Source organism: Sceloporus occidentalis, unplaced genomic scaffold (assembly GCF_023333645.1).
Source record: "Sceloporus occidentalis isolate IW3139 unplaced genomic scaffold, rSceOcc1.0.p SCAF_9, whole genome shotgun sequence".
NCBI classification, from domain to species: Eukaryota; Metazoa; Chordata; class Lepidosauria; order Squamata; family Phrynosomatidae; genus Sceloporus; species Sceloporus occidentalis.
The window spans coordinates 32767037-32794073 of record NW_028316989.1 but is presented as its reverse complement, the minus strand read 5'-3'; the positions used below and the strand labels follow the sequence as shown (position 1 = coordinate 32794073).

The following is a 27037-nucleotide window of genomic DNA, read 5'->3' as shown; positions in this document are numbered from 1 at the left end:
TGAGCCCCAGCTCAACACTGGGAGATCTCTCTATCTTTCTCCAGACATGGGAGAAAGGTAAGGTATCTTACCAGAATTTCAAAAATTATACTCATCTGTGACAAGTGTTATGTGGATCCCTGGCTGATGTGAGATCCAAACACCATTTCTACTGAAACTGTGATTCTTCAAGTGAAAAATGGACAGAATAGTGCCATCCACATAACAACTCCATCCTAAAAGCGTAGTTCACACACTTGAAAAAAAAATCAGCATTTCTGTATGGTTGTAGCAGGTTGCCGCAGTAAGAAATTGAACACAGACAATTTCACTCCACTACACTGTTTATGCTGCTCCATTCTTCCCAAATTGAATTCCCTGAGACAAAAGAAATGATTTTCCAGCTTAATTTACAGTTATCTGAGAGCTGAAGTCCTCTCAGCAGTTAACACACTAAACAAAACAGCCAGTGCTTTGAAGCAGTCAATGCCTTCCTCTCCAAATTCCTTATAGCCATGTCACAGAAGGTTCTGTAAGTGAAAGCATAATAGAATAGCATGCTCCACGTATAGAGAGGGAAAAGGCAATCAATACTGAGAACTAAAAGAGTGAAAAGAAACCTCCTGTGTTTCATGAGTACTCTTTCCCTATCTTTTAAACAGAGGAACACATACGTCCCACATTCGTAGCATGGTTCAATGGTCTCAAGCAGGAAACAAATGTGTAACTCTCAGTTATCTGGTAGTCTGTAGTTACAGTTTTTCCATGGTCACAGAAATGTGCTGGTCTTAATTCAAGACACCAAGTACTTTTTAAATTATTTGCTCACCATTAATCTCATCTGGGACCAGCAACAGAAATGACTCTCCCACCAGCATCTGGTAAAGCTCTTACTGGGTTCACAACACTATTATGGGAAATCTGCATGGTGCAAGTGGGCGGGGGACACTCCTCTTAGTTCACACATGTTTTGCCAGCAGATGAAAAGACAAGGATATTGTCCTTGCCTATATACAAACTCCAGGATATCCTTCAGGTAGCAAAAAGCAGGCAGCAAAGTAAGAGGAGGCACATCTTAAGGGTATTCCCTAGATAGGCCTGATAAGCACCACTGCAGCCTGGAGATAAAAGAACCCCCTGCCAAATGCTTTCATCAATATCAGAGGTTTTTTTGCTGCAAGCTTTTTCACATTTGAAAACATGCAGATAAGGCATACAACAGCAGGAAAACATTAAAACCACTCACTTGGGCTTACAAAGCCTCTTCTATGTATATACACATCAAACTCAGAATGGACAAGCCATCTGGGAAAACTAAGGTCACACAGAAACCTTGAGCAGTAAAAGAATGGCACAATTAGAAGCTTTTTATGAGATCTTCACAAGGGAGGGCACAAAAAGGAATAAAACATTTTTTTTATCTAGAATTCTTTGCAGTTTAGCACCACTGCATTATATTTCTTGTTATTGTGTGCCTTCAAGTCTTATTTCCAGACTTATGGTAACCCTAAGGTGAACCTATTAGGAGAGGTTTTTTGGCACCATTTGCTCAGAGAGGGTTTGCCTTTGCCTTCCACTGAGGCTTAGAGAGTGTGACTTCCTAAAGTCACCCAGTGGGTTTCGATAGCAAAGGAGGGATTCAAACCCTGGTCTCCAGAGTTATAGTCCAACACACAAACCACTATGCCATGCTGGCTTTCAGCAATTCATTTTCTGAGGCATCATTTCTTCACTGAAACCAACCTGCATCCAAAAAGAAGGTCTCTCAAAAGCCAGGTTAATAATCAGACATAATCCCACTTGAGAAGGTGGGAAAAGCCAATACTTCAGTCTAAGACTAGTTTTATAAAATACAGAAATTTTTAGTTTTGGGAGATTCCTTCAGCCCCCGTGTTCCCAATATCTCATATCCACTGAAAAACATACTCTTCAAGTAAGCTAATGGTTTCCTTTTGAAATCTAAGTTGGCTCTCTGTTGCATGGTTTTTTTTTTATGCTGGTTCTTATGTTTTATTTTATTGTTTTTAGTTTGTCTCTGCTTGGTTACATTTTAGTATTTACTTTAGCTGCCTTGAGCACTAGATGGAACAGAAATCCATAACCATCACCACTGACTGCATTTTTCAGAAAGTGTGACCAGAGTTCTGTTTTATTGTTCAGGATCTAGATTTGACATCTGTGCTAGAATTAGGTTAAAAGGCACTCTGTCCCAACATCAACCTTGTTTGTAGTCAGGGCTGTCATCTCCATAGCCACCCCTCTTCTTCAGCTCACCCAAACCAGCTCCAAGGCTCTTTCTGCAGGATTCATGGTTTTATTACCTGTGTTAATAGTGTAACTGCCGCCTAGTTTCACTCCAATATTAATGACCATGTCTATGTACATATGCTAAAATAGCTTTGTTAGTTTTAAAGGTGCCAAACAACATAGGCTACCTCTTTGAAAACTACAGAAGAAGACATTTTCAGGTGTGAAATCAACTCCTCCGATTGGAAGGCTCAAGCTAAAAATCTGACCAAGCTGATCCATTTGTTCTGATCACATTTCTGATCTTCCCTCCCTTCTCCAAATGTGCTATGGTTTTTATTCTGCTCTCCCATCACTGTTGCCACTGAAGAGGCATTTTATCACTTGCAGGTGCAATTGCTTTGTGGCCACCTGCTGTGTTCAGACAAGGCCTGTATATTCAATCTGTGTCAGGCCTAATATAGCAAGGCACTTCTCTACACACACAACAACACCCCCCTCCCTCAGTTTTCTGCCAGAGAAAAGTATTCAGGGCCAGGACTATTTATCCTCGATCATTTTCAGAAGCTTATGTGAAATCTGCTGTTTGTCTTTCACATCGAGCCGCCAAGATTAGACCTTAACTCACTGGCTTGGACTAGCTCATCATGTTACATATCAGATCATGCTACCTAAAGATGGAAGCAACTTCTTCATCATGAAAGGCTGCTTCAGACATTCATCTGGAGTGAAAAGGCTTCATAGCTACCCTGCATTTTGTGGCACACCAAATGACACACTATAGTCAGTCAAGGTTATATTTATGTTTCTAGATTTAGCAGCACTAAACAGAGAGGTGATTTGCTGTATTTATTTATAGTGTCTTATTTGGAAGCAGAAGCCCGCAAGATGTGGAAAAACCTGTTTCAATTATTATAAAGTCTCAATAGGTTGGCTTGGGCTGTCAACACTGGTGGAGGAAAGAAAGGGCTTCTTTCATATTTGCTCTAACAAGAGTGGGCAAAGACAGAGATTTTGTTGAACAGTACCTCCCATCAGCCCTGGCCAACATTGCCAATTTAGTCAAGAAAGCTGGATGTTGCAGTCCAAAAAACATCAGGAAGGTCAGTGTTTGTCCACCCTGCTAGAAAATTTGCTAAGACACTCTTCAACTTTGGTTGTACTATGAGAATTAAAATATGTTGCTTACAGCTGCTACTTCTTGAGTTGGAAAGGATTTTAAAAAATAGGTTGAGCACAGCCTGTGCAATGTCTATTTGCTAATATTAATCTCTTGTTATCCTTGCTGCTCTCTTTCTTACCCTTCACTTTTCTTTCCCTTTGTCACACTTTTAATGTTAAACTCTTTGGAACATGGACTTTTTGTTCAGCATACTTACATGATGACTTAATCATACTTGGCTCTGAACCAAATAAGGGCGAGAGGTGGAGCTGTCAGAAACATTGTGATGTAGTACTCAACAGAAGGGCTGCTTCATGGAGTACTTACTTACATCTCTCTATTTAAAATCGGCATTACTAATTGTCTCTCCTCCCTGCTCACAACTGCTGAACCCGATGAAGAAACTATTTCCTATTCTTCACTGCTCCTTTGCAGGATACTTAAATAAAACTTTATATAGAGTCTACTCACCTCTCTTCTGCATAAAGATGAAGAGGTCGTCCAGGAATTTCTTCCGTTCAGGGTCATTATCCAATTCGTATAACTGGAGAAATAAAAGAAATAAAATTTAACTCACACTGGACTGTTTGTGGGGAAAAAATAAGGCAACACAGGGCAATTTAGGTGTCATCTGATGAAATGGCAGGAGGGTAACGTTACCTTGAACTAACATGCAAACACACACATGCATGCCTCACCACCCCAAGACTGGAAGCAAAAGTTAAGTTCCTAAAATCAAGACCATCTTCACTGAGCCATTATGACAGATACAAAATTGTTTTTCTATCTCCATGAAGAGAAAAGTTGCAGCAGAAATATTTTTAAGTGGATACAAGGGTGGTAAAGGGTTATTAAATTGCTTTCAGCTGCCAAAGAGGAGCGCCAGCCGCAAGCAGGGGTGATTTCATTAGGAACATAACATGAGCTCACCAAAAGGAAAACATCAACCCAAAGCCTAATTTGAATAATGAGATAAATATGGCCACATCTCCCTGATTCTGTTGCTTCCCTCCCTAAGCAGTGATAACACTACATGGTAAAAACTGGGGTCTATCGTTTTACATTTGGCAGAGCCCTCTTGTTCCAGAACAAAACAATTCAAAGAAAGAAGAGCAGCAAGGCTTCTTAAGTCAACAAGGTGATTCAGGTGCATGAAATAAAGGAGATGGAAAGAGAGAATGTTGATGATCCTGTTGTTTCTGTGTTGGAATGAGTTATGATCATCTGAATCAGTGACTCAATAAAGGATGGTCAGCCCATTTTCTCCTGGCCTAATCAAGACATACGTAAAAGCTGGAATGGAAGGAATGCACACATTTTTCTACCAAGTAGCCATTTCATTTTTGCTAGGCTCACCTGGCACTTTGCAGGAATTAAAGAGATAACTTTCTGAAATTCCCTTCAAGTTGCAGAACCATTACAGAGATTAATGTCTTTGATAGCAACATTTGTACAGTGAAAGCAACTCAGCTATTGTTCCCTCCTAGAGTCAAACATACGATTAAACCTAAGTCATTGTACTAACCTTGGCAAAGTCTCGAGATACCTCTCTTCCTCTGCTGCCATCAACATCTTCATTCCAGCTCAAGCTCCCATTCTAAAGTGGGGAAAGCAAAAAAAAAGACCGTAAGAGGTGGCAATTAAAAGGAGCAAGCAGGTAGAATATAAATGAATCATTCAGTACATAGCAAACATTTCAGTTAAGAAATAGAAGATCTTCTTAACTGCTGCAACCAGATTCTGCGAGTCAGATGTCATCTAGAAACAAGAGCTATATCCAAACACCCTTTCTGGTCACATATGGACTTTTCCTGTTTTACTGTGAGAGTTCTGCCTAAGAAAAGCAATGCTAAGCAGATCTGAAGGAGATTTTCCATTTTCAAATGTTCCTGTGCAAGATTTGCAGCAGCTTTTTTCAAAACCTTTTTATGAACAGTTGCACTTTCTATATATAGCCTGTATTTTATTTATTCACTTGTTCTCAAACTGTAGTGCAGTCCCAAGACACTTCACTGAGAGATCGTTTTCCTAGTGAGACTGCAAGGGTTCACTCAACTCCAGCAATATATGTTCTGTTCCTGCTCATAGTACTTTGGATCCAAGCTTAAAGTTGGACCCTGCTGACACTCATTTGACAGACAGAAGCAACTATATGCAAAATCTAATCATGCTCATCATCATCTCAAGGGACAGCCAAACCAGGAGAAAGTGGTAGAGTAGCATTTGCTTCTAATGATTGTGGGAACGGACTGATATATTCTGTGGCCATCTGAACTGCAAACACCAGAGTGTAAAAGTAGCCTGGGCAACGGACAAAAAGCCAAATGAGTGAGGTCAAACATCGCCGGCTGGTTCGGATCACCCGTCCACCATCTGGTGGTGAGCACACAGGATCTAAAATCAGATAAAGAACCACTGAATTCATGAAGGGATTTCCAAACAAAAACAGTTTTTAATTAGACTCCACTTTAATGTCTACAGTCTTAGTGTCATCTGGTAGTGACACGTACACTGAATTACCAAGATGAATAGCCCCTGTCAGAGTCAGGCAAAGCTACACTCTCCCCCTTTCCAAATGGCAGCAGGCTGCCCTAATGCCGACTGATTTAGTTTGAGCCAGTAATTCCTGCTGGAAAGTCAATTACCCAGTGAGCCCCATCAGCTGAAAGATATTTAATGGAGGATTATTGCCACTTCTGTTATGTCAGCTGTTTATTACAGGCAGTCGGTTTTCCCAGCCCTTTTTCAGGGAGAGCTTTGAAAATGAGCTTTGCTGGCAGGAGAACTCATCTAGGTGTCACTCATGCAAAAAATCACAGACACCACTCTCCCATTGCCTCAACTACAATATTAGCCAACTTAGTCTAAAAATATGCAGCAGTAGCCAGATCATTCACAACTACCAGCGCTTGGTTAAGACAGATGGACACAAGTCAGACAACAATGGCCATCAGGGGACATAAAGGAAGCTACATCAGTCACTGAGAGCCAACATAGTGTATTGGTATGAGTATCAGGCCATGACTCTGGAGACCAGGGTTCAAATCCCTGCTCAGTCACTGAAGCCTCCCCTGAACAAATCTTGCCAAAACACAAAACAAAACAAAAACACAAAACAAAACTGTGATTGGGTCACCTAGGACAGAAACAACCTGAAGCCACACAACAACATCAATCACCAGGTATGGAGGAGAGGTAGAGACTAAGCAGGAATTATTCCCATGCCCCATTTGTGGGCATAAGAAATGAGTCATAAGCAATGGCAACGCACATCTCTTCTCTACTTTAGCTGTGAACTGGAGGCAGCTTGAGAGTCAAATCCAAAACAATGGTTCTCTTTCAACAAAGTACACCTTTGGAAATGCTATGTACAAGCAAAAAGGTTTTTAAAAAATGCAAAGCATGTTTTTGGGTGGGTTTTTTTTTTTAGCTTTTTAAAATTTCATTCTGGATCTTCCTTTTACCACTCATGGGGAATAATTTTCTTTAAGCCAACAGAACATTTTCCCATTAAGAATAAAAGAAACAGTTTTTACATTCTAGCACTACCCTGGCTTTCTACAGCATACTTCAGATTTGTACAATCTACTTTTTTGTTACTAGAATCTTGAGGTCTACCAACCAGAACCAGATACGAAATAGTGGTTGAGTGGGTGGAACAGATGCAGAATAATCAGTCGTGAATGCAACTACTTACCGGTTGTATCCACAGCCTGGAAAAGTTACTTTTTAGATTGTTACTCCCAGATCCTGAGAGTTATTATCCAAAAAATTACCTTTCCAAGAAGCTTTGACTACCAAGATAATCTCTGCTTCTTATGCAAACTGAATTAATATAGGTCAAGAGTTCTAAACGTGAGCCTCCCAGGCCAACAGAAATGCACAAAGATGTGCTCAAAAGGTACTCAAAAGCAGCCAATGAAAGCTCATACTTCATAAAAGCAAAATGATGAGATTGAGAAATAAGCAATCTTTCAGTACACCACCTCCCATAGCAGAGATGATTTTATTTGATACACATACACACTTACACTTTTATTTGTCCTTATGAAACAAATGGGAACCAGATGAATCCTGTGCTTATCTCCAGCAAATCACCCAGAGCTACAAGTAGATCTCTATCTACTTTCTGCCCACTCCTTTTTCTAATGAGACTGTCAACAACGACAAATCCATGTCGAGGCCAAACACACGGACAGTTTTGTATCATGACGAATAGATATAAATCTCGTATCAGATTTCAAAGCTGGCAAACTGTAGCTTGGCAGTTCTCCTCCGGGTGCTAGAGTCTTGAATTCCCTCTCGATATGTCTCATGGCATCAGCTTTAACTGCAATCTGCTCTAAAAGTCTTTGGAGTGAAGAGCACGGTGTACTTACTGTACATTGCTGAAAGAAAGCAACCTTAGCAGAAATGCAAGAACGCTGCAGAATCCCACTAACTACTACCCTGAGCTTCTGTTAAAAGATCCATATGGATTGGTAAAGGCTTGAAAGCTTGTAGGCTACACCTGGTGAAATGTTAGGCACCTGGAGAGGCTAGTATGGCATCTTTCCTTCCTGTCCTTCTAGTGGCAGAAAAATACTAGAAAGACCTTTTAATAAGGTGCTGTTTTTAAGCAATGCCATTTACATGAGTGCTACTCAAAGTGGCAGTCCATGAAGTGGTGCTGGTACACAACCGCTTATGGTCTGTGAAGAGTTTCCAAATTTAAAAGAAAGAATTATAGCCAAGGGGTACAAATATGGTGCCATTCCCTGGCGCATTAGAAAACAAAAGCTTCTGGTCTCCTCCATCAGATAGCCTGAGATACATTAAAGGCTACTCATTAAAAAAATATCATTGTTTACAATTAGAACATGGTTGCATCAGAGAGATAAGTATAGACTTTATTTCTTAAATAAAAAGGGATGTGCGTCATGTGCGTTTTCTCACAACTGGCAGAAGAATTAAAAATGTGTAAATTAGCAGGTAAAAAATAAAGATTTATACAAGAAAAAAAAGGTTAGGTCAATTTACTTCATTTAATTCAATCATATAAGTGACACAATCTGTTCCCCCCCCCCTTGTAACAAAACAGGCTGCTAGCTGACATAGCATTAATGACAACCTCACTATCATCATATATGATGATGATGATGATAATAATAATAATAATAATAATAATAATAACAGAATAAATATTAACACCACCACCATCCCAGCCTTAGCTTTAGCCATGTCGAGCAGATCACCCAACCATCCTCCACAGACGGACAGCAGCTCTTCCATTTTCTCACTCAAATGGATCCCTTTTTATTCAACCTAGTGGCCATTTCCTCTGCTCCAAGAGACTGAGCAGGTATCTGAACCTTTGGCTTTGGTCCAAAACCCACGGCAGAAATAATCCAGTTTGGGACTGCTTTACCTGCCCCGATTCGGTGCTAGGGAATCCCAGGAACTGTTGTTTATTGCGGCACCAGAGCTTTCTAACAGAGAAGATTAAATATCTCACAAAACTAGTTCCTAGAATTCTCTAGCACTGAGCCAGGGCAGTTAAAGCGGTCTCAAACTGGAATATTTCTGCAGTGTGTTTTGGACCTCAGCCTTTGTTCTCTCTCAAATCTCTGGAGAGATTTTCTTTGCTCGAGACTGCTATTCTTGTCACAATAAATACTTGATTATGGAATATAAAACCTCCAGTTGTGTTTCAGATCAGAAACAGCAAGTATTTGCAATGATTTTACAAATCTGGAGGAGGAAAGAGGTGTGTTGCAATTTACCTGTGAGCTCTAACAGACAGATATCACAGACAAAAGATTCTGAAATGTTTTGTTCCAGAGAGAGGAAGGGTGGCAGTTTTAGGCCCTTGGGGCATCCCAAGAACCTGCTGGCAACATTCCCCCTTCATCTCCACCCCACAAACACACCTTCTAAGGTTAGTTTGCTATCAAAGCATGCCAGGGAGCAGCTCCTCCCCAGAGATTGCAAGCCTGACTTTACAGAAGCAATTAGAGCCCCAGCTATTTTAGGATTACTCCCCAGCCACCTGGAACATCTTATTAGAGTGGAATTCAGATGTCCAAAACAATTTCAGTTTCCCCACCAGAACCACCCCCCTTTGCAAAAGCCTGTTAACCCTTTCCTCAAGAACAGAAGCAGGAATTCCTGAGAGATAAAACTATTCCTCTCCACCCACCCGTTTCAATTTCTTGTTAAGCAAAGTTCTGAACTGACCAAGAAACATCACCATCTCATCTGCAGTGAGATTCGTCCCCTGCATTTATGCAACAAGTTCTCTGCCTGTGTGCAGCAGCCCAGCCATATCAGTATCTTTTAAAAGGTTGTCTTTGACAGATGACATGATGCAGCATTTGCAATCTCTAAAATTAAAATCCTGAGGTACCCTCATTCTGGAGGAACAAATCAAGGTCCGAAGGTGTCAGCTACCACCACCACCTCTGCAATAGCTGTACAGTGCTTTTTAAAGACTATAACACCCAGAAGAGACCAGTCACTATTGCCAGTGGCATGAATTTAAATTTGCACCACTAAATTTCATGGTGGATATAAAAGCTGCTTTTGTAGACAACAACTTCCAGGTCAATTTTTATGAAAAGGGGACACTGAACATTTCTTACACTCGATCTCAAAATGGCTGTTGGCCCAGACTCCAGCCCTCAGATGGCATTCTCATGCACTGTTCCCTTCCGTGAACCCACTCCATGGTCTCCATCACTACAGTTACAGAGAATTTCGTCTATTCGCCTTTTTATCCTGAACAGATCAGAAGTCTTGGGGCAAATCACAGTTATTAGAAAAGCAAAGGTATAAAAATAATTGAGTAAATCATCTGAATAATAGGATACCAAATTTACGTATGACTCAACAGCCTCCAGACTGGCTGGCGCTCTCAAAAGCCAAGTGAATCAGGAATATTTATGTATTACTTCCATAACAATTTTAGTTCCTCAGGATAGGGTTGTACAGGTTTATTTCACCAGCTTGCATGCCTAAAGACACAAGAGTCATGCTGAATGAGACCAAAGGTCTTTCTCCTGCCACATTCTGTTTCTATAGCGATTGACCAGATTCTACTAAGAAACCCATCAATCTACTAGAAATGCACCTTCCTGATTACCTTCCCCACTAACTGGTAAGCAGAGGTATACTGCCTGTGGGATTATAAGCAATGTAGCCATTGAGAAAACTGGTAATGCACAGCTTTATCTGCCATGAATTTGCCTAATCTCCTTTAAAATCTGTCCAAGTGGGTAGCCATCAGATTTTACAGTTAAACTGTGTGCTATGTGAAGGACTCCCCTTTTATTTGTCCTGAATTTCCCATCATTTACTGAACATTCCCATCTTCACTGAACATCCTCAGGTTCTAGTATTAGTAGAGATGAAGGAAAACTTTTACCTATCTACTTTCTCCACATCTTCCACCATTTTGTTCAGCGCTATCAGCTTTCCTATCCTTATTTGCCATTTATTTTTATTTTATTTGCAATGTACATCACAAATGTTGGAATTGGTCCTCTTAGGTTGTTTGCTCCAGCACCTTGATATTCTGTCTGTCCATTTCTGCATCCTTTCCAGTGGGGAATATTTCCCCACTGGAGGATCCCTTTGGGCCAGGCAGGGAACATCTTTGGGAAGCAGGAATATTCAGCTGATCATCTGGAGTACCTGGTCTGAGGAAGGGAAGTCATTTCAGATATTAGTTTACAGTCATTGCAGATATTAGTTCATTGGGGTTTTACAATCATGTCAAAAGTTCATGTTAAACCGTGGTACCCAAACTATTTTAAGGTTGTCAAAGCCAAAAACAGTGGTGGTATGAGATGGTGCAACATGTTTCAAGCTATCAAGAATTAGGTCACTGTATTCATGAGCAGCTTTTGACTAGTCACCAAGTGAAATCTTACACATTGCTACTGTAGGCTACCCACAAGAATAATAGACTACAAATTACCATTGCTAAGAATAAATCTGAGAAGGTGGAGGAGGAGACAAAACCCTTCTTATGAGCCTGGAGTTGAACAGATGAGAATTGTTCTGAGCCACCATGCAAAGGGTTGGGACCAATCATGACTACAGTAACACTTTATAGAGTTTCAAAGCTGTGTGATCTAAGGGGCTTCCCAACTGCAGCTACAGACCTGGCCAGATTCATTAACTTAACCTTTAATTCTGTGCAGGCCCCCTAATTTTTTCTATAGTATCACAAACGTCTTCTTGATTTGCAGCCCCTGCAAATAATGGACACCTAGCCTGAGACAAGGACATGCTGTCCAAGGGGGCCATTTTGACTTAAGCCTGACACGTTTGCCACACACCGAGTTAAGGGTGGAGGAGGGAGGGACGAATCAAGGATTATTGGAAAAACAGCAGAAATTCCTTCTGTGGGTGGAGAAGAGCGCTCGGAAGTGAACCAGATGCTGTTAAAAAGGGGGGGAAATGTTGTACTACAAAACTCTGATAAGATCAGGCTTACTGCCCTGTGCTGGAAGCTCTCATGCACTGTAAGAGAAAAGCAATAATTATCTCTCTCTCACACACAAACCTTCTGTTGCCTGTTATATTTTGCAAGAACCAGGGGAGAAAATATCCCCACCCCTTCTTATTGAACATGGGCCTCAGTCTGACTTCTCCAGTTTTCTAAATGCTTGAGAAGCATTTACCTGATCAGAGTTTTGCGTGAAAAACAGGAAAGTGGCTGAATTACACATGGGTACTTTACCAGTTGTATGTTTTCATTAGGTTTATTTTATGACTTTTTATCAGCTTTGCAGTTGCTCAAGCCCGCCCACATCCAAACAACGACAGGGAAATACAATTCTTACCAACTTCACCGCTCCACTACTGCTGGTTATGGGACACTACAGAAATGCTATAAATAAATAAAGAGCAATGAGACTAAACGTGGGCAGGGAGCAATGTGCGTCTATGCAGAGAGGAGTGTGCAGATGGGAAGCCTTATATATTCACAAGGACCCAATGCAGTCATACAGGGTATCCCCGGACAATATGAAATTGACAATGCAGTGTAAGTCTGGGATGGAGATTAGGTTTGGCCTTCACTGTAAACATGTTTTCACAAGTGCAGTCCTTTCCTTTTTCCCAGCAAAGTGTGAGACAGTCATTTACCTTTTTGGGAGAAAGCAAAAGGAGTGGTGGGATTAGCACTATTGAAATGGACACCTCAGCAGAAACAGTACTGAAAATCAAGCTTACTTCTTTCTGCTAAGCTATGCCCTAAATGCGAAGTCAAAGGCTTTCATGGCCAGCGTCCATTCTAGAACATGGCCACATAGCCCAAAAAACCCACAAAAAAACTATACCCTAAATGCTGCTGATTCAGTATTTAAAAAGGGGAAAGGGAAATATTCCATATATGTTACAGAATGCTTTGTCAAGAAAATGCTTGCACATCTTTGAACGGTCTCTGCCAGTTATGAAAACTGTGACGTCTATCGTTCAGAGATTTTATGTTCAAGGCAGAGATGTTTTGCATTCCAAATTCCTCAGCAGTATCTAAATTTGGCAGGTGCAAGGCTTTATTTAAAAAAAAAATCCCATCCCACATGAACCATCCTGACTGCAAGCTTGAGTTGCATGACTTCACTTTTGACCCCACTTAAAGAGCCTGATTTGCATTTGACTACAGAGTGCTCATAGTCAAGCACTCACAAACACACCTTGGGTAACTTATCAGCTTGGAAATCTTGGCACTATTTCTGTGCCAAGTCCTACAAATATAAACAAGTATGTCAATCCTACAATGGAAAAGCTATTTCACAGTGATTTCTTAGGCAAGGAATACCCAGAGGTGGTTTTGCCAGTTCCCTCCTCTAAAACACACCCTACAGCACCTAGTATTCATTGATGGTTTGTCACCCAAGTACTAGCCAGGGCTGACTCTGCTTAGTTTCCAAGATCAGACAGGATCTGGTGCCTTCTCCATATTTAGGAAGAATGCACATTCAAAATGTGTTGCTCTTAGAAAAAAATATTCATGTATAATTCTAGAAATTTTAGTAAAAAAAATGACACACCCCCCCCCAAAAAAAAAAAAAAACTGGGTAGACTTATCCACGGCTCAAAGTCTTGTACTTTAACTCTTATCAAAAAAGGACCCATCCCCTGGTGAAAGGCAGCTTAATCCATCCTGGGAGCACCTAAAAGAAGCACTCTGCCCCAATACTCTCTCATCCATCCAGCCTTTAGAGTGAGCACAAACAGTTACCCCTGCTAGAATTTTGTAATTTTCTAAGTTCTTTGGCATTGTTTTCCTTTGCTTCATCCTTTAGATCAGTGGTCCCCAAACTTTGGTCCTCCAGGTGGTTTGGACTTCAGCTCCCAGAAGCCCCTGACAGCTTGGTCAATAGTCAGGAATTCTGGGAGCAGAAGTCCAAAACATTTGGAGGACCAAAGTTTGGGAATCACTGCTTTAGATCCTTTGTTATATACCCCTAAGTTTTACCCTTGACTTACCCACGGGTCATATCAAATTCCATAATTTTGGCCCCAAAACCTGCCTTTGACTTGAGGCTGATTTTAGTCGCGTATATGCAGTACTTAACTATCACGTAAACTAGGTAGGGATTGTAACTTACCATCTACTAAAATAATGTCACTCTCACATGTCCGTTTTAATTTCTCCTCCATTCAGCGACAGCTAGCCAAATCGCCCTTCCCTACTACAGCTCTTAAAACTCTTTGACAACAAAGTCCAGATGGATTTGAGAAGTGTTACGAGAGAGAAAAGGCTGAACTGGCTTCCTCTGCTTTTCTTTGGGGATTTGCCAGCCTCTTGACAAGCGGCCAACACTCCCTCCTCGTTTTGTGCTGACAAGATTCTCACCGCCCCAGTGTCATAAGCTGAGCCAGCTCTTTTGTCTGCAAGTGTGTTCAACAATTATTTACTTGGCTGTGGGAGGCTGAATGGAAATCAAAGCAGCCAGGCATCAACACCCTTCTTCCTTTCGATAGCATACTCGGTAAGTGAAAAGGCGCAAGTTATCTTCCAGTTGACTTCTCGGTGGAATGGAGCTCAGGTTTTTAAAAATGAGAGGAAGACGAGGAAAAGAGCCAAGTGATGCCAGAAACACCTTTTTAGTCCAGGACTCATCAATTTCAAATGCTGTTAATGCACGACAGATAGCAAGAGAGAGACATTTTTAGATCAAACATACGTTCTGACTGAAAGTCAATTTAAGTAGCACTTGCAAACAGATTATTTGACAGGAGAACATTACCAAGAGGGATCAAAAGAATCCATTCGTCCCACCCATGTAGCCGTAAGTCTTGGGAGGGGATGAGTACCAGCAAATTGAGTAAAATGGTTTCTCTTCATATTGCAGATTTTATTCTGGTGATATCCAGCTCTCCCTCTATTTCACAAGTGATGCTGAGAAAGCTGTGAAAGTCCAGAATCACTGTGCAGATCCAGTAAAGAAATGGATGTGGGTGAATAAACTGGGGCTCAGTCCACATTGTGGCACGGTGGTCTGAGTGTTGGATTCCGACTCTGGAGACCAGAGTTTGATTCCCAGCTTGGCCAGGAAACCCACTGGGTGATTTTGAGCAAGTCATATGCTCTCAGCCTCAAGGGAAGTCAATGGCAAACCTCCTCTGAAGAAACCTTGCGAAGAATACTCCATGATAGATTCACCTTAGGGTCGCCAAATGTCAGAAATGACTCAAAGGTAGACAACAACAACAACAAACAAACAAACAAACAAAAAACAGACAAGACATTCTACTGGTCAGCAGGAAAGCCAACCTGAGACTGGATAGGGGCTTGAATATCAGCAAGTCTCCGTTTTTGAAGGGGGATCCGGAACAAATGCCCCGCGAAAACAGAGGGCTGACTGTACTTCAAACTGTAGGTTGGGAATGCCAATTTTCAATGCTTCTCTGTGCAAAAATATCCTACACTGGGGGAAAGTCCCACCACTCCCAAAGCTTAGGAAAGCTACTTTTTCAAACTAACACTCCTGAACATCCTGAAATTGGCCACTGGAAAATATTTTTAATAAGGTTTACCAAGTACTTTCTCTTTCAGTGCCTGCTTGCAAACAAGTGCTTTTGTTTAATAAAAGGGATGACCCAAGTGTGTAACAAATGGAGGAGTTTCCTTTTACTATCAGAGAACTCTGCCACATCTGCATCAGTAGGCTGGGTCCATCTGTAGATTAGGCCCATTTGAACTGGGACTCACCCAGGTTATCAAAGATACTGGGACACCATCAAGGCCCAAATGATTAACATCCAGCTATATAATAAGAATTTTTGTAATTCTTAATACCACACCAAGCACGGGACTTTAAAATATTATTATGTTGCTACAACAGCTTAAGATTTCTCTTTCTAACTACTGCTTTAATCGGACTCATTTCAGCTCTCCTAATTGTGCCAGTGTTGCAAATAATGTACATAAAGCAAACACCTCTTCTGGAAGACTAAATTGACTATGTTATCAGTATGGAACAAGGTTCATAATCAGATACTCAAAAGACTAAGACTGGTCAGTCAAAACAACTTACTGCACCTTTGTTCTATTTTCCATATGTTTTGCTTTCTTTAAAGGCACAGTGTATTCAATAAATTATAACTTTTCAAAAATTACAGCCTATAGTAGACAAAACCTGGGCAAAGCCTAAAAGCTACAGACATCTTAAAATAAGATCCTCAAGAGGTATAAACTGAAAGAAAATCACTTTGGTTTCAGAGCTTTGTAATTTGGCAATGCAGCACAACATAGATTTCCCTTCAGAGGGGTGTGATCTTGCATGGAAAAGGTGTCTTCATTAAACGCTTCGGCAGGTTGCCCCAATATTGAATGGCTTTTTGTACTGCAAATAATTCAATTCGGTAACTTTGGTATAGGATCAAATTCCAAGGGGTGCACTATAATACAACCATTCTCCAAGTCCCCTGCCATGTTAAGATACACTGGAGGTAGGGTCCTTTGGTGGTGGCACCCTGATATGAGAGCCAGCACGGTATAGTTGTTTGAGCTAGGATGCTGGAAGATCAGGGTTCGAATCCCAGCTTAGCCATGGCAATCCATTGGGTGACCATTGGCAAGTCACACTCTCTCAGTCTCAGTGGATGGTGATGGTAAACATCTTCTGAAGAAACTTGCCAAGAAAAGCCCCTTAGGGTCGCTGTAACTGGGAAACGACTTGAAGGCACACAACAACAACAACAAAGTAAAAACACTTACTCTTCAGAACACAGCTCCCAGAATCCCCCAGGCAACATGTCCCAAAATGCAACTTTTCTAAGCTCTTTCCTTGACAAATACACTAGATCATTTTGCTCACTAGCATTAAGAATTTTTTTTTCATTCTTTGGATATCTGGAAGGGATGGCTTTAGCCTTTCTGGTTGAATTATGTTTTGTATCACTTTTGATTTCTATACATCTCAGATTTGTGTTTTAAAACATTGTAATAAAATTTGAAGATGAAAAGGTCTAGGCCAGAAATCTAGTTGTCTGCTTGTATTGATGAAAGAAGTCCTCTGAGAAGTCTCAGAGGAGACACTTTTCTCTAGCCTCCTCCCATGCATCCACAACTGGACACTTTCCTTCTCTCCACCTCCAGCCCTCCATGCCATTTTTAGCAGTGATCCCAGCCATAAAACACTATTTTCACTTACACGGGCCAGACTATTAGGCTGCACAGAACAATGCCTTCAACTAACCCACAGCACTTGAAATCTGGTTTCAACAGACTTTTCTTAAAAACCTAGCCAACTACCTAAATCTAACTGCTCTTATAAAGACTGTTTTCCTCTCACTGCCTCTGATTCAAGCCAAGTCAGGGGCCTCTGTGCTCAAAAAAGACAATGGCCTAAATCTTTCTGGTCAATGAGGATGGGGAGTCATTAATTGTCCATCCCAACAAGCTGAAAGCTGATGCTTTAACACCTCTCTTGTTTATGGAGCCTGCAGTAACCATCTTATGCTCACAGAGAGGCACACAATGGCTGAGCCACTATTTTTGGATTAATTCCTAATTTTTGTACCCTCATGTCTGAGGAAGCATTCTGGGAAAACTCAAAAGCTCATGCCATCTTTGCATTCCCTGTGTAACATTTTACTAGTCATTAATGCACACACACACACACTTCCCATCTCTGCGTTGCCTTTCCATGAAAGCCACTCTAAAGTCATTCCTACCTCTATTTGCTCCCAATGTGGCCCTTTTTCTTTTATAGATTTGTATCTGTCATGGTTAACGTAAAATGGAGAAAGACTGATGCTAACCCACCAGATTGCACTTCCACACTTTTTCCTTGTTTGATTTTAAATCAGAGTAACACAAATAAGGACGCAGCCCTCGAGTTCTGTTCTCTTTACAGCAGGCACGCTAATGTAAAAGAGCTTTTTGCTTTCAACTGGCATCTCTCTCTTGGGTGCATTCCAGCACTGCTCATAGCTGAAGCAAAGATGTGAGAAATACCCTTTGAACATAAAGGTATGTCTAAAATGTGTTGACATTTCTTCAAGAAACTTAGATTAACTTTTCCTGCAAATCCCCACTCCCAATACAATTTCACAATAAATGACAAAATAGCTGGCAAACAGTGGCACTGAATAAACACTTAGAGAAAGAAGCCAAGCATGAATTTGGGGGTGGAGTGGGGGTTTGAGAAATGTTCACTTCTGGCTAGAGAGCAGCCATAACATCAACTTCACATGCTTCACAGGTCATTCAATTAATAAAAGCAAATTAAAGTTGTATTTTCAATGGGACCATCCAGAGAGACAGCTTGGTGTAGTGGTTTGGGCTCAAGCACTTGCTCAGCCAGGGAAACCCACTGGGTGACTTTGAGCAATTCACACTCTCTCAGCCTCAGAGAATGACAGTAGCAAACCCCCCACTGAACAAGTACAGTGGACCCTCCACATTCACTGTCGTTAGGGGCACAGGACTCCCGTGAACATGGAAAACCCGCATATACAAAACCACTGTTACTGGTCCTGAGGGCAGGGAACCGTCCAATTAAAAAGATTGTATGTACAGCGCTGTGTAAATTTACAGCGCTTTATAAATAAAGGTTAATAATAATAATAATAATAATAATAATAATAATAATAATAATCTTTCCAGGACTCTTTGGGTCCTCTAGGGCAATTCTCTGGTCAACAGTTGATGGAAGATGACCATAGAATTACACTGAAGGACCTACAAATGCCTAGAGAAGTGTCCTCTCTAGGAATCTTTAGATCCTCCAGCATGACTGTTGGAAGATGTTGACCACTAGAGTTTTCTCTAGAGATTCCTAGAGAAAACTGGAGGACCTAGAGATTCCTAGTGAATAATCAAAGCCGCAAAAGTTTAGGACCAACCATATTGCAAAGAAAACCCCATGACAGGTTGGCCTTAAGAGTCGCCATAAGTCGGAAATGATCTGAAGGCATACAGCAACAACAACATTCAGCTATAGTCCTATGCAGGCTCATTTATGTTCTTAGAAGGAGCCCTGTGAGACCAGACAAAAGATACAACTAGTTTAGGATTCTGCTTCTCAAAGCGGCAAACCAGCTGCTTCTGGGATGCGCACAAATAAAACACAACACAATGCCTTCCCCAGCAGGCAACTGGTATTTGGTGACATTTTCCTCTAAACACTGAGATTCCAAAATATTATCATGACTAGAATAGCCCACTCTCCTTGAATTTGTCCTCTTAATGACAAATTCATTGTGCCTTACAGGGGCCAGCACCACAATTTATGCCAGTATCTGGCTATTCCCAAGGATTTATTTCTTTATTGGTTTTTTATTGATTTATTGGCTTCCATTTTGAGGAAAAAATAGCACGCAAGGCAGCTAACTAATAATAGTTTAAAAATAGCCATTAAAATCATCACAATAAATAAATCAAGATCCAAACAGTTTAAAAGGCCAGTGTGAAGACCTATGTGATTATACCTTTTTTATTTTATTCAAATAAAAATATTTGAATATTTTAAACATTAAATATATTTTAAATACATATTGCATTTTTATCTGTGTCTGTTTTAATTCTGTAAGCTAATTTAAAACTCACAACTGGGGGGAAAGAGTGGATATAAAATAAAGAAATAAACCCCCCTTGCTATGTGGGTGGAAACTGAGTGTAACTCTGGGGAAGACCCAAGAAAAATCCTCTCCCATTTGGCCGCTGAAAGCCACCATGGTATAGTGGTTTGAGTGTTAGGCGTTAAGAAGACCAGGGTTCAAATCCTGCTCAGCCATGGAAATCCACTGGGAGACCTTGGACAAATGGCACTCTTTCCTAGAGGAAGGCAATGGTAAACCATCACTGAAGACATCTTGCCAAACAAACCAACAAACAAGCCCAAGATCAGGTTGTCATAAATCAGGAATCAACGTGAAGGTATTTAACAACAACAACATGTGGCTACTAGCAGGCCTTTGCAGACAACTCCTGTTTCAAAAAGGTCTCCGCAAAGATCTTAACATCTGGAGAAGACTCTGTCCAAAAAATAGTTTCAGTTAGGTGTACCTACTTATCTGATTGCATGTAATGTAATTTAATGTCTTAGTGCTACCAAAGTTCTCAAATGCCATAGCCACTGTTCATGACACTCTAAACTTCATGAGCTGTATCTTGTGAGGTTGTCTTCCTTCAAACACAGGACTTAGTAACTAGCTGTTATTCACTGACAACCAATCAAGACAAAACCAACAACAATCCCAGTGCTTTGGCAGGAGACACCCAGCATTTCCAGCTCTTGGGATCTTTCTAACACTGCAGGCAAGGAATTTCTGGCACTATTATGGGGCAACAATGGGAATCATGCGTTTCTCCAGATGTTGTTAGACTGCAACGCCCAGTGGCCCTAAGTCAGTAGAGCCAATTGTGAGGAATGCTGAGATATACAGCACAACATCTAAAAGGCCACAGGATTCCCACCCAAGATTTAAGGCATGATCATATCAAAGAGCCAGGATAATACCTGGATTATATTATAATATTATAATTATATATATATATAAAATAATAATAATAATAATAATAATAATAATAGAAAGTCAATAACAGAATTCATATTACTCTGGTTACAAAGCCACTTTTATTAGGGATGATGTATAACCCACTAAATTGTGCCATTCCAGATACATGAGACCTACCAAGAATTCTATATATCTCCAAACAAAAGAGCTTGAAAGAAAACAAATGATAATAAAGGTGGTGGTGGTGGTGGTGGGGGAATCTCATCTCTGCAACAATCCTGTAATCTCCTGACTGACATACCCACTTCTCAGTCTGCAAAGGTATTCACAACAGGACCAGCTGTGGCTATGAATGGCAAGACTGTGCTTATTTGCATTCATTTGAGCTCTCCTTGGAAACACCACAAACAACTGGAGCTCTTGCATGTCATTACCTTTGGAGACCCACTGCGTACATTTGCGAATCAGGATGTTCCCATTAAAATCTTTTGTACTAAGATTTAGGAGAGCCATGAAACTCACTGGGTGACTTAGAGCAAATCTCTCAATTTAGCCTACCTCACAGGGCTGTAATAAGAATAAAGTGGGAAGGAGAGCCATGTAAGGAGACCTTGCACTAGGTGGAGGAAAATAAAAACGCCAGTGTTAATGAATAAAAAAGCACATTTTTCACTCTATATGGAAATGTACATACACATATCAGCTGATGATAACATTTCATCAGATACATGACACAGGCCATGTCCATGAAAGCTCACAGTGCTACACACACAGGACGCCGTTGTAAACATTTGCTCTTGAGCAACAAGCATGCAGGAGATGCAACTGAAATTTTGCCAGCTCTACTCACTCCACCTCCATCCCAAGCAAGACAGTTCATAAATACACAACACCCAGAGGCCCTTTTACCATTGATTCAGCAGAATGGATGAACTTCTGCCAGTTGCATCACTCGGCATGTTTTCAAATTGCAACACTTAGAAAGCTCTTTGACCACAGAAGCATTACACACAAAAGCAGCAGGGGGAAAAAGCAAGTTCTCCAGACAGCCATATCAAAAATGTCAGTATGAAGCACAAGCAGAACCTGTGAGAAGAATAGAGGCGGCTTCACTGGCTTCCAATAGATACAAGAGTCACTATACTCCCAAAATGCATTTCCTCTTCCCAAACTCACTGAGAAGGCAGTAACTACTACTGCTCTCACAAAGGCCGAGGAAGAAGTGTTTTAGGGCTAGGACTGATTCCCTATCCTCCACTTCAGAGCCAATGTTTTTTAACCCTTCAATTGGGCTGCCATAATTTTTCCTTCACAGTCAACATGGTGTTCTGGTCTGTTCTACAATTTCACAGACAGGAAAAAAGTACTCAATCCATCTCATTCTCACTGACAACCTTGAATACAGGTCTGGGGAACCTTTGTCCTTCAAATACCTTAGATTTCAGTTCCCAGAAGACCCAGCCAACATAGCCGTTGGTAAGGGATTATTGGAAATGAAATCCAAATATCTGGTGCACCAAAAGGTTCAGAGAACTTTGTTTGGCCTAAAGGTCAAATTCCATTTGTTAAGTTCTTGGAAGGCTGGCACGTTCCAGTGCAGGATGAAGCCAAACAAACGTATAGATTCATTTTAGCTTTACCTTAAACCCTTACCACTAGTAGTCTGAGCATTGGACTATAACCCTGGAGATCCTGCTTGGCCATGGAAACTCACTGGGCGATACACAATATCAGCCCCAGAAAACCCTCTGATAGGTTTGCCTCAGGGTCGCCATAAGTCAGAAATGACTTGAAAGTACAACATCAAAGTAAGTCCTAGCAGACGTAATTCAGTCTTTCAGAATGAGAAAACAGACATACAAATTGAGGAAAACCCCAAACAATGGTGTCATAGGGAAGGGAATGTCACCTTCTGAAGAGCCCTGGGGGGCAGATTTGGCTCCACAGTCTGAGGCTATTCACTCCTGCTCTAAACATGGGGTGGGAAATGTGTGGCTCTCCAGATGTTGCTGGACTGTAACTCCCATCAACCCTAGCCAGCATAATCAATGATGAAGAATGCTGGGAGCTGTCATTCAAGAACACCTCAAGGACAAACAATTCCCATCTTTGATCCCAAAAGGAAGCCCCCAAGTAGAGCCAGCCACTTCTAAGATCAAAAAGTTCTAATTCTCCCATTTAACAGCTAACCTCAAGAGAAAGAAAAATCATCTTCACTGACCTGCTTGAGTTGCTCATCCAATCTCCAGTTCTGCCTCCCAGATGAGGAGCCAGAATATGGAGTATTCACAGCTTCTTTACCCTGCTCATCCTTTCCCTGTGGTCCCCGCTGTAGCCCTAAAACTGGCAGGGGATTCAAAGAAGAAGCCACTCTTTGGTTGTGGGGGACAACTTTGGAAGCGTGAAAGTACTTCAAAGCGGAACATGCATCTTTCCCAGTTCGTGGAGCATCGTCCTCAAGATTGCCGTCTTCCAAATCCTCTTCTCCTTCCTCTTCTTCCTCATCCTCCTCTGAATTTATACTGCTCTGATCAAATGTTCGGACAGCCCCAAGCACAGGTGGGACTCGAGTTGAAGGGCCAAGAGCTGGGCCACCTGAGGCTTTGCCAGATGTGGCCGAAAGAGCAGCTTGTTGAACCGTCAGCTGCTGCGCATAATGCAGTTGGGTTTCTCTCATTTGCCTCTGCTGTCTCTCTCTGGAATCCATCTGCAGAGGGGCTTGCTGCTGCTGTTGTTGCTGCTGCTTCTGCAGCTGTTCCACAACGGCCTCCAGCTTCATCCTGCTGTTAACATGGCTGTGATAAGAGGGGAGTTCTGCTGGACAAGACGCCAGCCAAAGGCTTCTTCCAAGAGCAAGGGAATCTGAAACACAAATATTGGGTCTTTATAAATTGCTTTCAGCTTTCCTCCCTGCAGGACAAGAAGCAGAATGCAAAGCTCATGTCCTCCTCCCAGAGTGGAAAACCTCAGAAGTCTGAAATTCACACGTCAAATCTAAATTTCTTTGCAAATACACTCAGGGGATTCTTTATTCTAAAGCTGATTTGCATGCTGGACAGACTTTCTGTTTTGCCTGTTATTCTACTACATCCGGATCTAGTCGATCATTTAAGGACCATGGCAAACCTCAGTTTTGTTTGTAGGCACTGGTAGTTAAAACTCAAATAGGGGGTGCTTAGACACAGTTTGTCTTTTAGCCTGTTTTCCCTTTCTTATCTCAGTTCTGTCAATACCAACAGGCTACACTGGTCAGAGGCAGTGTGGTGCAGTGGCTGAGAAGACCCAGATTCCAATCCCTACTCAGTCATGAAGCTCAATGCTTGCCTACCTCACAGGTCATCAGGAAAAATGTGAACGAAGAAGAAACAGTAGGATAAAAATGAATGAGTAGGTCAGTTCATTGTCAATTTTAAATATATAAGAGCTAAAAACAAAAGCAGCAGCAGCAACAAGAAATCATCAACTCCAAATACATAGACATCAAATCTGCATGCTCTGGCAGAAAAGTCCAGGGGTCAGCTTATAATTTCTGGAAATTTTTACAACAAAACACATGGGATTTACCCTGTGTGTGTGTGTGTGCGTGCGCGCGCGCGCGTGCATACACACACACACACACACACACACATGTACACACATATATAACACACACACACACTTTGGCAAGCCTCTGTCACCACTTTTTGCTGCCACAGCAACAGGCCCCTCACTGATAGGACTTGGGAAGCAAGATGCCTGTGAAAAATGGGATTTGGGAAGAGAGAGCAAGGCAGTGAGAGAAGAATCACACTAGGACTAGCACTATCAATCAACACGGCAGCAACAACAGGGTGCCAAGAAGGAGTATTCTATTCTCCCATAGCAACTGCTCCTCTATTAATGAGACCTACTTCCCAGTTTCAGACCCTTAGATATGCCCTATCAACACAAGAGCAACCTGTGAAGTTCAGATGGCTCATAAGATGTAACGAGAAAAGGCAGCCAGCAATTATGAGCTCAAGCATCTTCAAGGAAAGTTACCTATTGATCCTGAATCAGGAAAGAAATTTCGTGGAAGGGGGGGAGATTTAAATATAATTGAAGGGCTGATGCCATGCCAGGCTAAATACAAGTCAGACATGAAGTCCACAATCTCTCCCATAACTCTGCACAGAATTGAAACAAGCATGTGGGCTTTCCCTGTTTATCCCTACTTTACTTTCCCCTTCTTCTGTTCTCTCCTTGAACTGTAGGAGAATTTGGGAACATCCCAGGATAAGAGCCCAACCTCTTGCATTTTGTTCACTTCCACACAAGTTATTCATGTTCTGTGAATTTACCTAAGTGCTCTTTCTTGGGATGAATCTCATATCCATTTATTAAACAAGCAAAATGTAGAGAGGATTCATTAAAACAGAGTATCAGATTGGAATTCAGAACTAAACAATACCCTTGCCTCAGCTACCCTCCTGCTGAAGCAAAGCAGAAAACAAAACACATTTCCTTTTATTGCCACCCTAGAGACTGCTGTCTTAATTTTAGCAGAATAACCTCACTCTGGAAGAGCATGAGGACATTTTGCTAAAATTAAGTAAGCCATCTCGAGAAGCAATAAATAAAACCACCCCTCACCTATTTTAGGAGACCAAAAGATCAACACAAGACAAAGAATTTCCAGCATCCGCCTCAAATATTCAGTTAAGCAACTGGCTGAATAATACTTGCAAGTCATAAAGAAGTATTCAAGATCACAAGGCAAGCTTACTGCCAACCCCCACAGCACTACTTTGCTTGAAGCTTTTGGTTAGACTAAAATGACAAAGACTCTTGTAAAATGCCTGAACTTACTAGTTGCTTATGATTTGCAACTGCAAGGGCAATGTTTGGGAGCACAAGTCTATTAATACCCCCTAGAGTCCCATAACTATCCACAGCAAGGCTTTGGGACAAAACAGCTGCCACATCTAAACACTTTTAGATGGATATTTCTACTTGAACAATTCCTAATATACTTAACTGTATATTGTCTACTGTGCCTGAGAAGCAGAGATCCAACAGAAGGCAAACATGGAACACGTGCCCCAGGTATTATACTGTAATTCACACCTTAGTATTTTGTTGATGTATCAGGTAAACACCTCAAGTGGAGGAAGATCCACTGAACTCTTGTTCTGGCTCCTCGGAGATCTCAAACAGGTCAGAAACAACCCTACTTGGCAGGTTCCAGCAAGACGGAGGCATTGTCGCTGAATGTTGTAATTACACATGAATGCAAAGCCCCACTAGCCTCCAGCGCTAAAGAAAGGGACTTGAGCAAGGATGGCTGCCACACCTTAAGTATTAATACAACCACCAAAAAGCCTGTCAAAACAATTTAATAATATTTCAGTCTTTGGAGTGATTTTGGGTAAAAAATCCTCCGTGGGACACTTTTATCTCTGTTTAATTTCAAATTAGTCTGCTATAATTCTTTTGTTGTTCAACACTTCATATCCCGAACTGTGCTGGAATGCCATCCATTTATAGGCAGCCAGCTGCATCTGACTTCCAATCTTTGAAGAGCATCTATGTCTGATCTTACGAATTTTTACATTTAATAGAACTCAGGTTACAGCCATAAAAGCCAAATATGATTTCCTCAGCGCTACATCCTTATTTCTTCTGATTACACTACTATAAACAGGATACTTTATGGATCAAAAAGTCAACCATAAACTAAAAAGACATCCAATTTGCCTCTCCAGTTAATATTTCATAATACTGTGTTACTGACTTGTTTCCAGCACCTCTAACACATAATCAAGGTGAAAACCAAGAATGGATAAAAATATCACCATAGAGTGACATCACTATATGGAATCATTTCTTTTAATAAGACAAAAAGCAACAGCAAACAACCCAAACAATGCCAAATGACCTCAGCCTAGATGAAGCAACATCTTTAAAAACCTATTGAACTAAGAGTCCCTGTTGTAAAGTGAGCAACATCTCAGTCAAGAGGTTGTTGTGAGATTTTTAAGTGTCGCAGAAGAAAAGACACTGTCTCTTTTGTCCTTCCAATAACCATTCTAAGAAAGCTCTTTGCCTGAACAGACCTCCCAAGATTCACTTCTTCACCAATGTCCCTACTCTACCCCAGACCTCCTACATCTCCATCTTGCCACTCAGCATTTTTCAGATACCTATGCATCACTTCGGGGGGGAAGAGGGGATCACCGAACAATACAAACTAAACAACCGCAACCGAATCTTACCTAAAAAGATGTAAGGAAATCCTGGAGCACCTTTGAGACTGAGATAAAGAAAATTCTAGCATAAGCATCTGTGGACTCCATGGTCACTGTACAGTGGACCCTTGTTATCCGCTGGGGTTTGGTTCCAAGATCACCCGTGGATAACAAAATCTGCGGATGCTCAAGTCCCATTAAATACAGTGGCATAGCAAAATGGTGCCCCTTATAAAAAATGGAAACTCAAGGTTTGATATTTGAAATGTATACTTTTTTTGAACATTTTCAAACCGTGGATGCTTGAATCCGTGTATAAAAAATTCATGTATAAGAAGGGCCGACTCTATATATAATAAACAGTCGTTTTGTATGTGTGCTTAAAGTCTCACCAAACTCAATGGAGCAAACTCCCTGTCTCTGTCTTCAAGCCTACACACAGAGTAAGCCCTACTGAATACAGTGGGATTGACATCTGAGA

The 27037-nt window shown here is 41.2% G+C and overlaps 1 protein-coding gene across 1 annotated transcript in view; it reads right to left on the bottom strand.

The window, feature by feature from the left end:
- ARID3B (AT-rich interaction domain 3B) overlaps window positions 1–27037 on the bottom strand; it is a 51895-nt gene that overhangs the window by 22339 nt on the left and 2519 nt on the right. Inside the window, exons 2-4 of the mRNA XM_089538594.1 lie at window positions 22572–23212; window positions 4914–4985; window positions 3860–3932 (exon numbers count right to left, since the gene is read on the bottom strand). Of these exons, the coding sequence (XP_089394720.1) occupies window positions 3860–3932; window positions 4914–4985; window positions 22572–23129 (703 nt within the window). The 5' untranslated portion in view covers window positions 23130–23212. The remainder of the gene's footprint in view (window positions 1–3859; window positions 3933–4913; window positions 4986–22571; window positions 23213–27037) is intronic.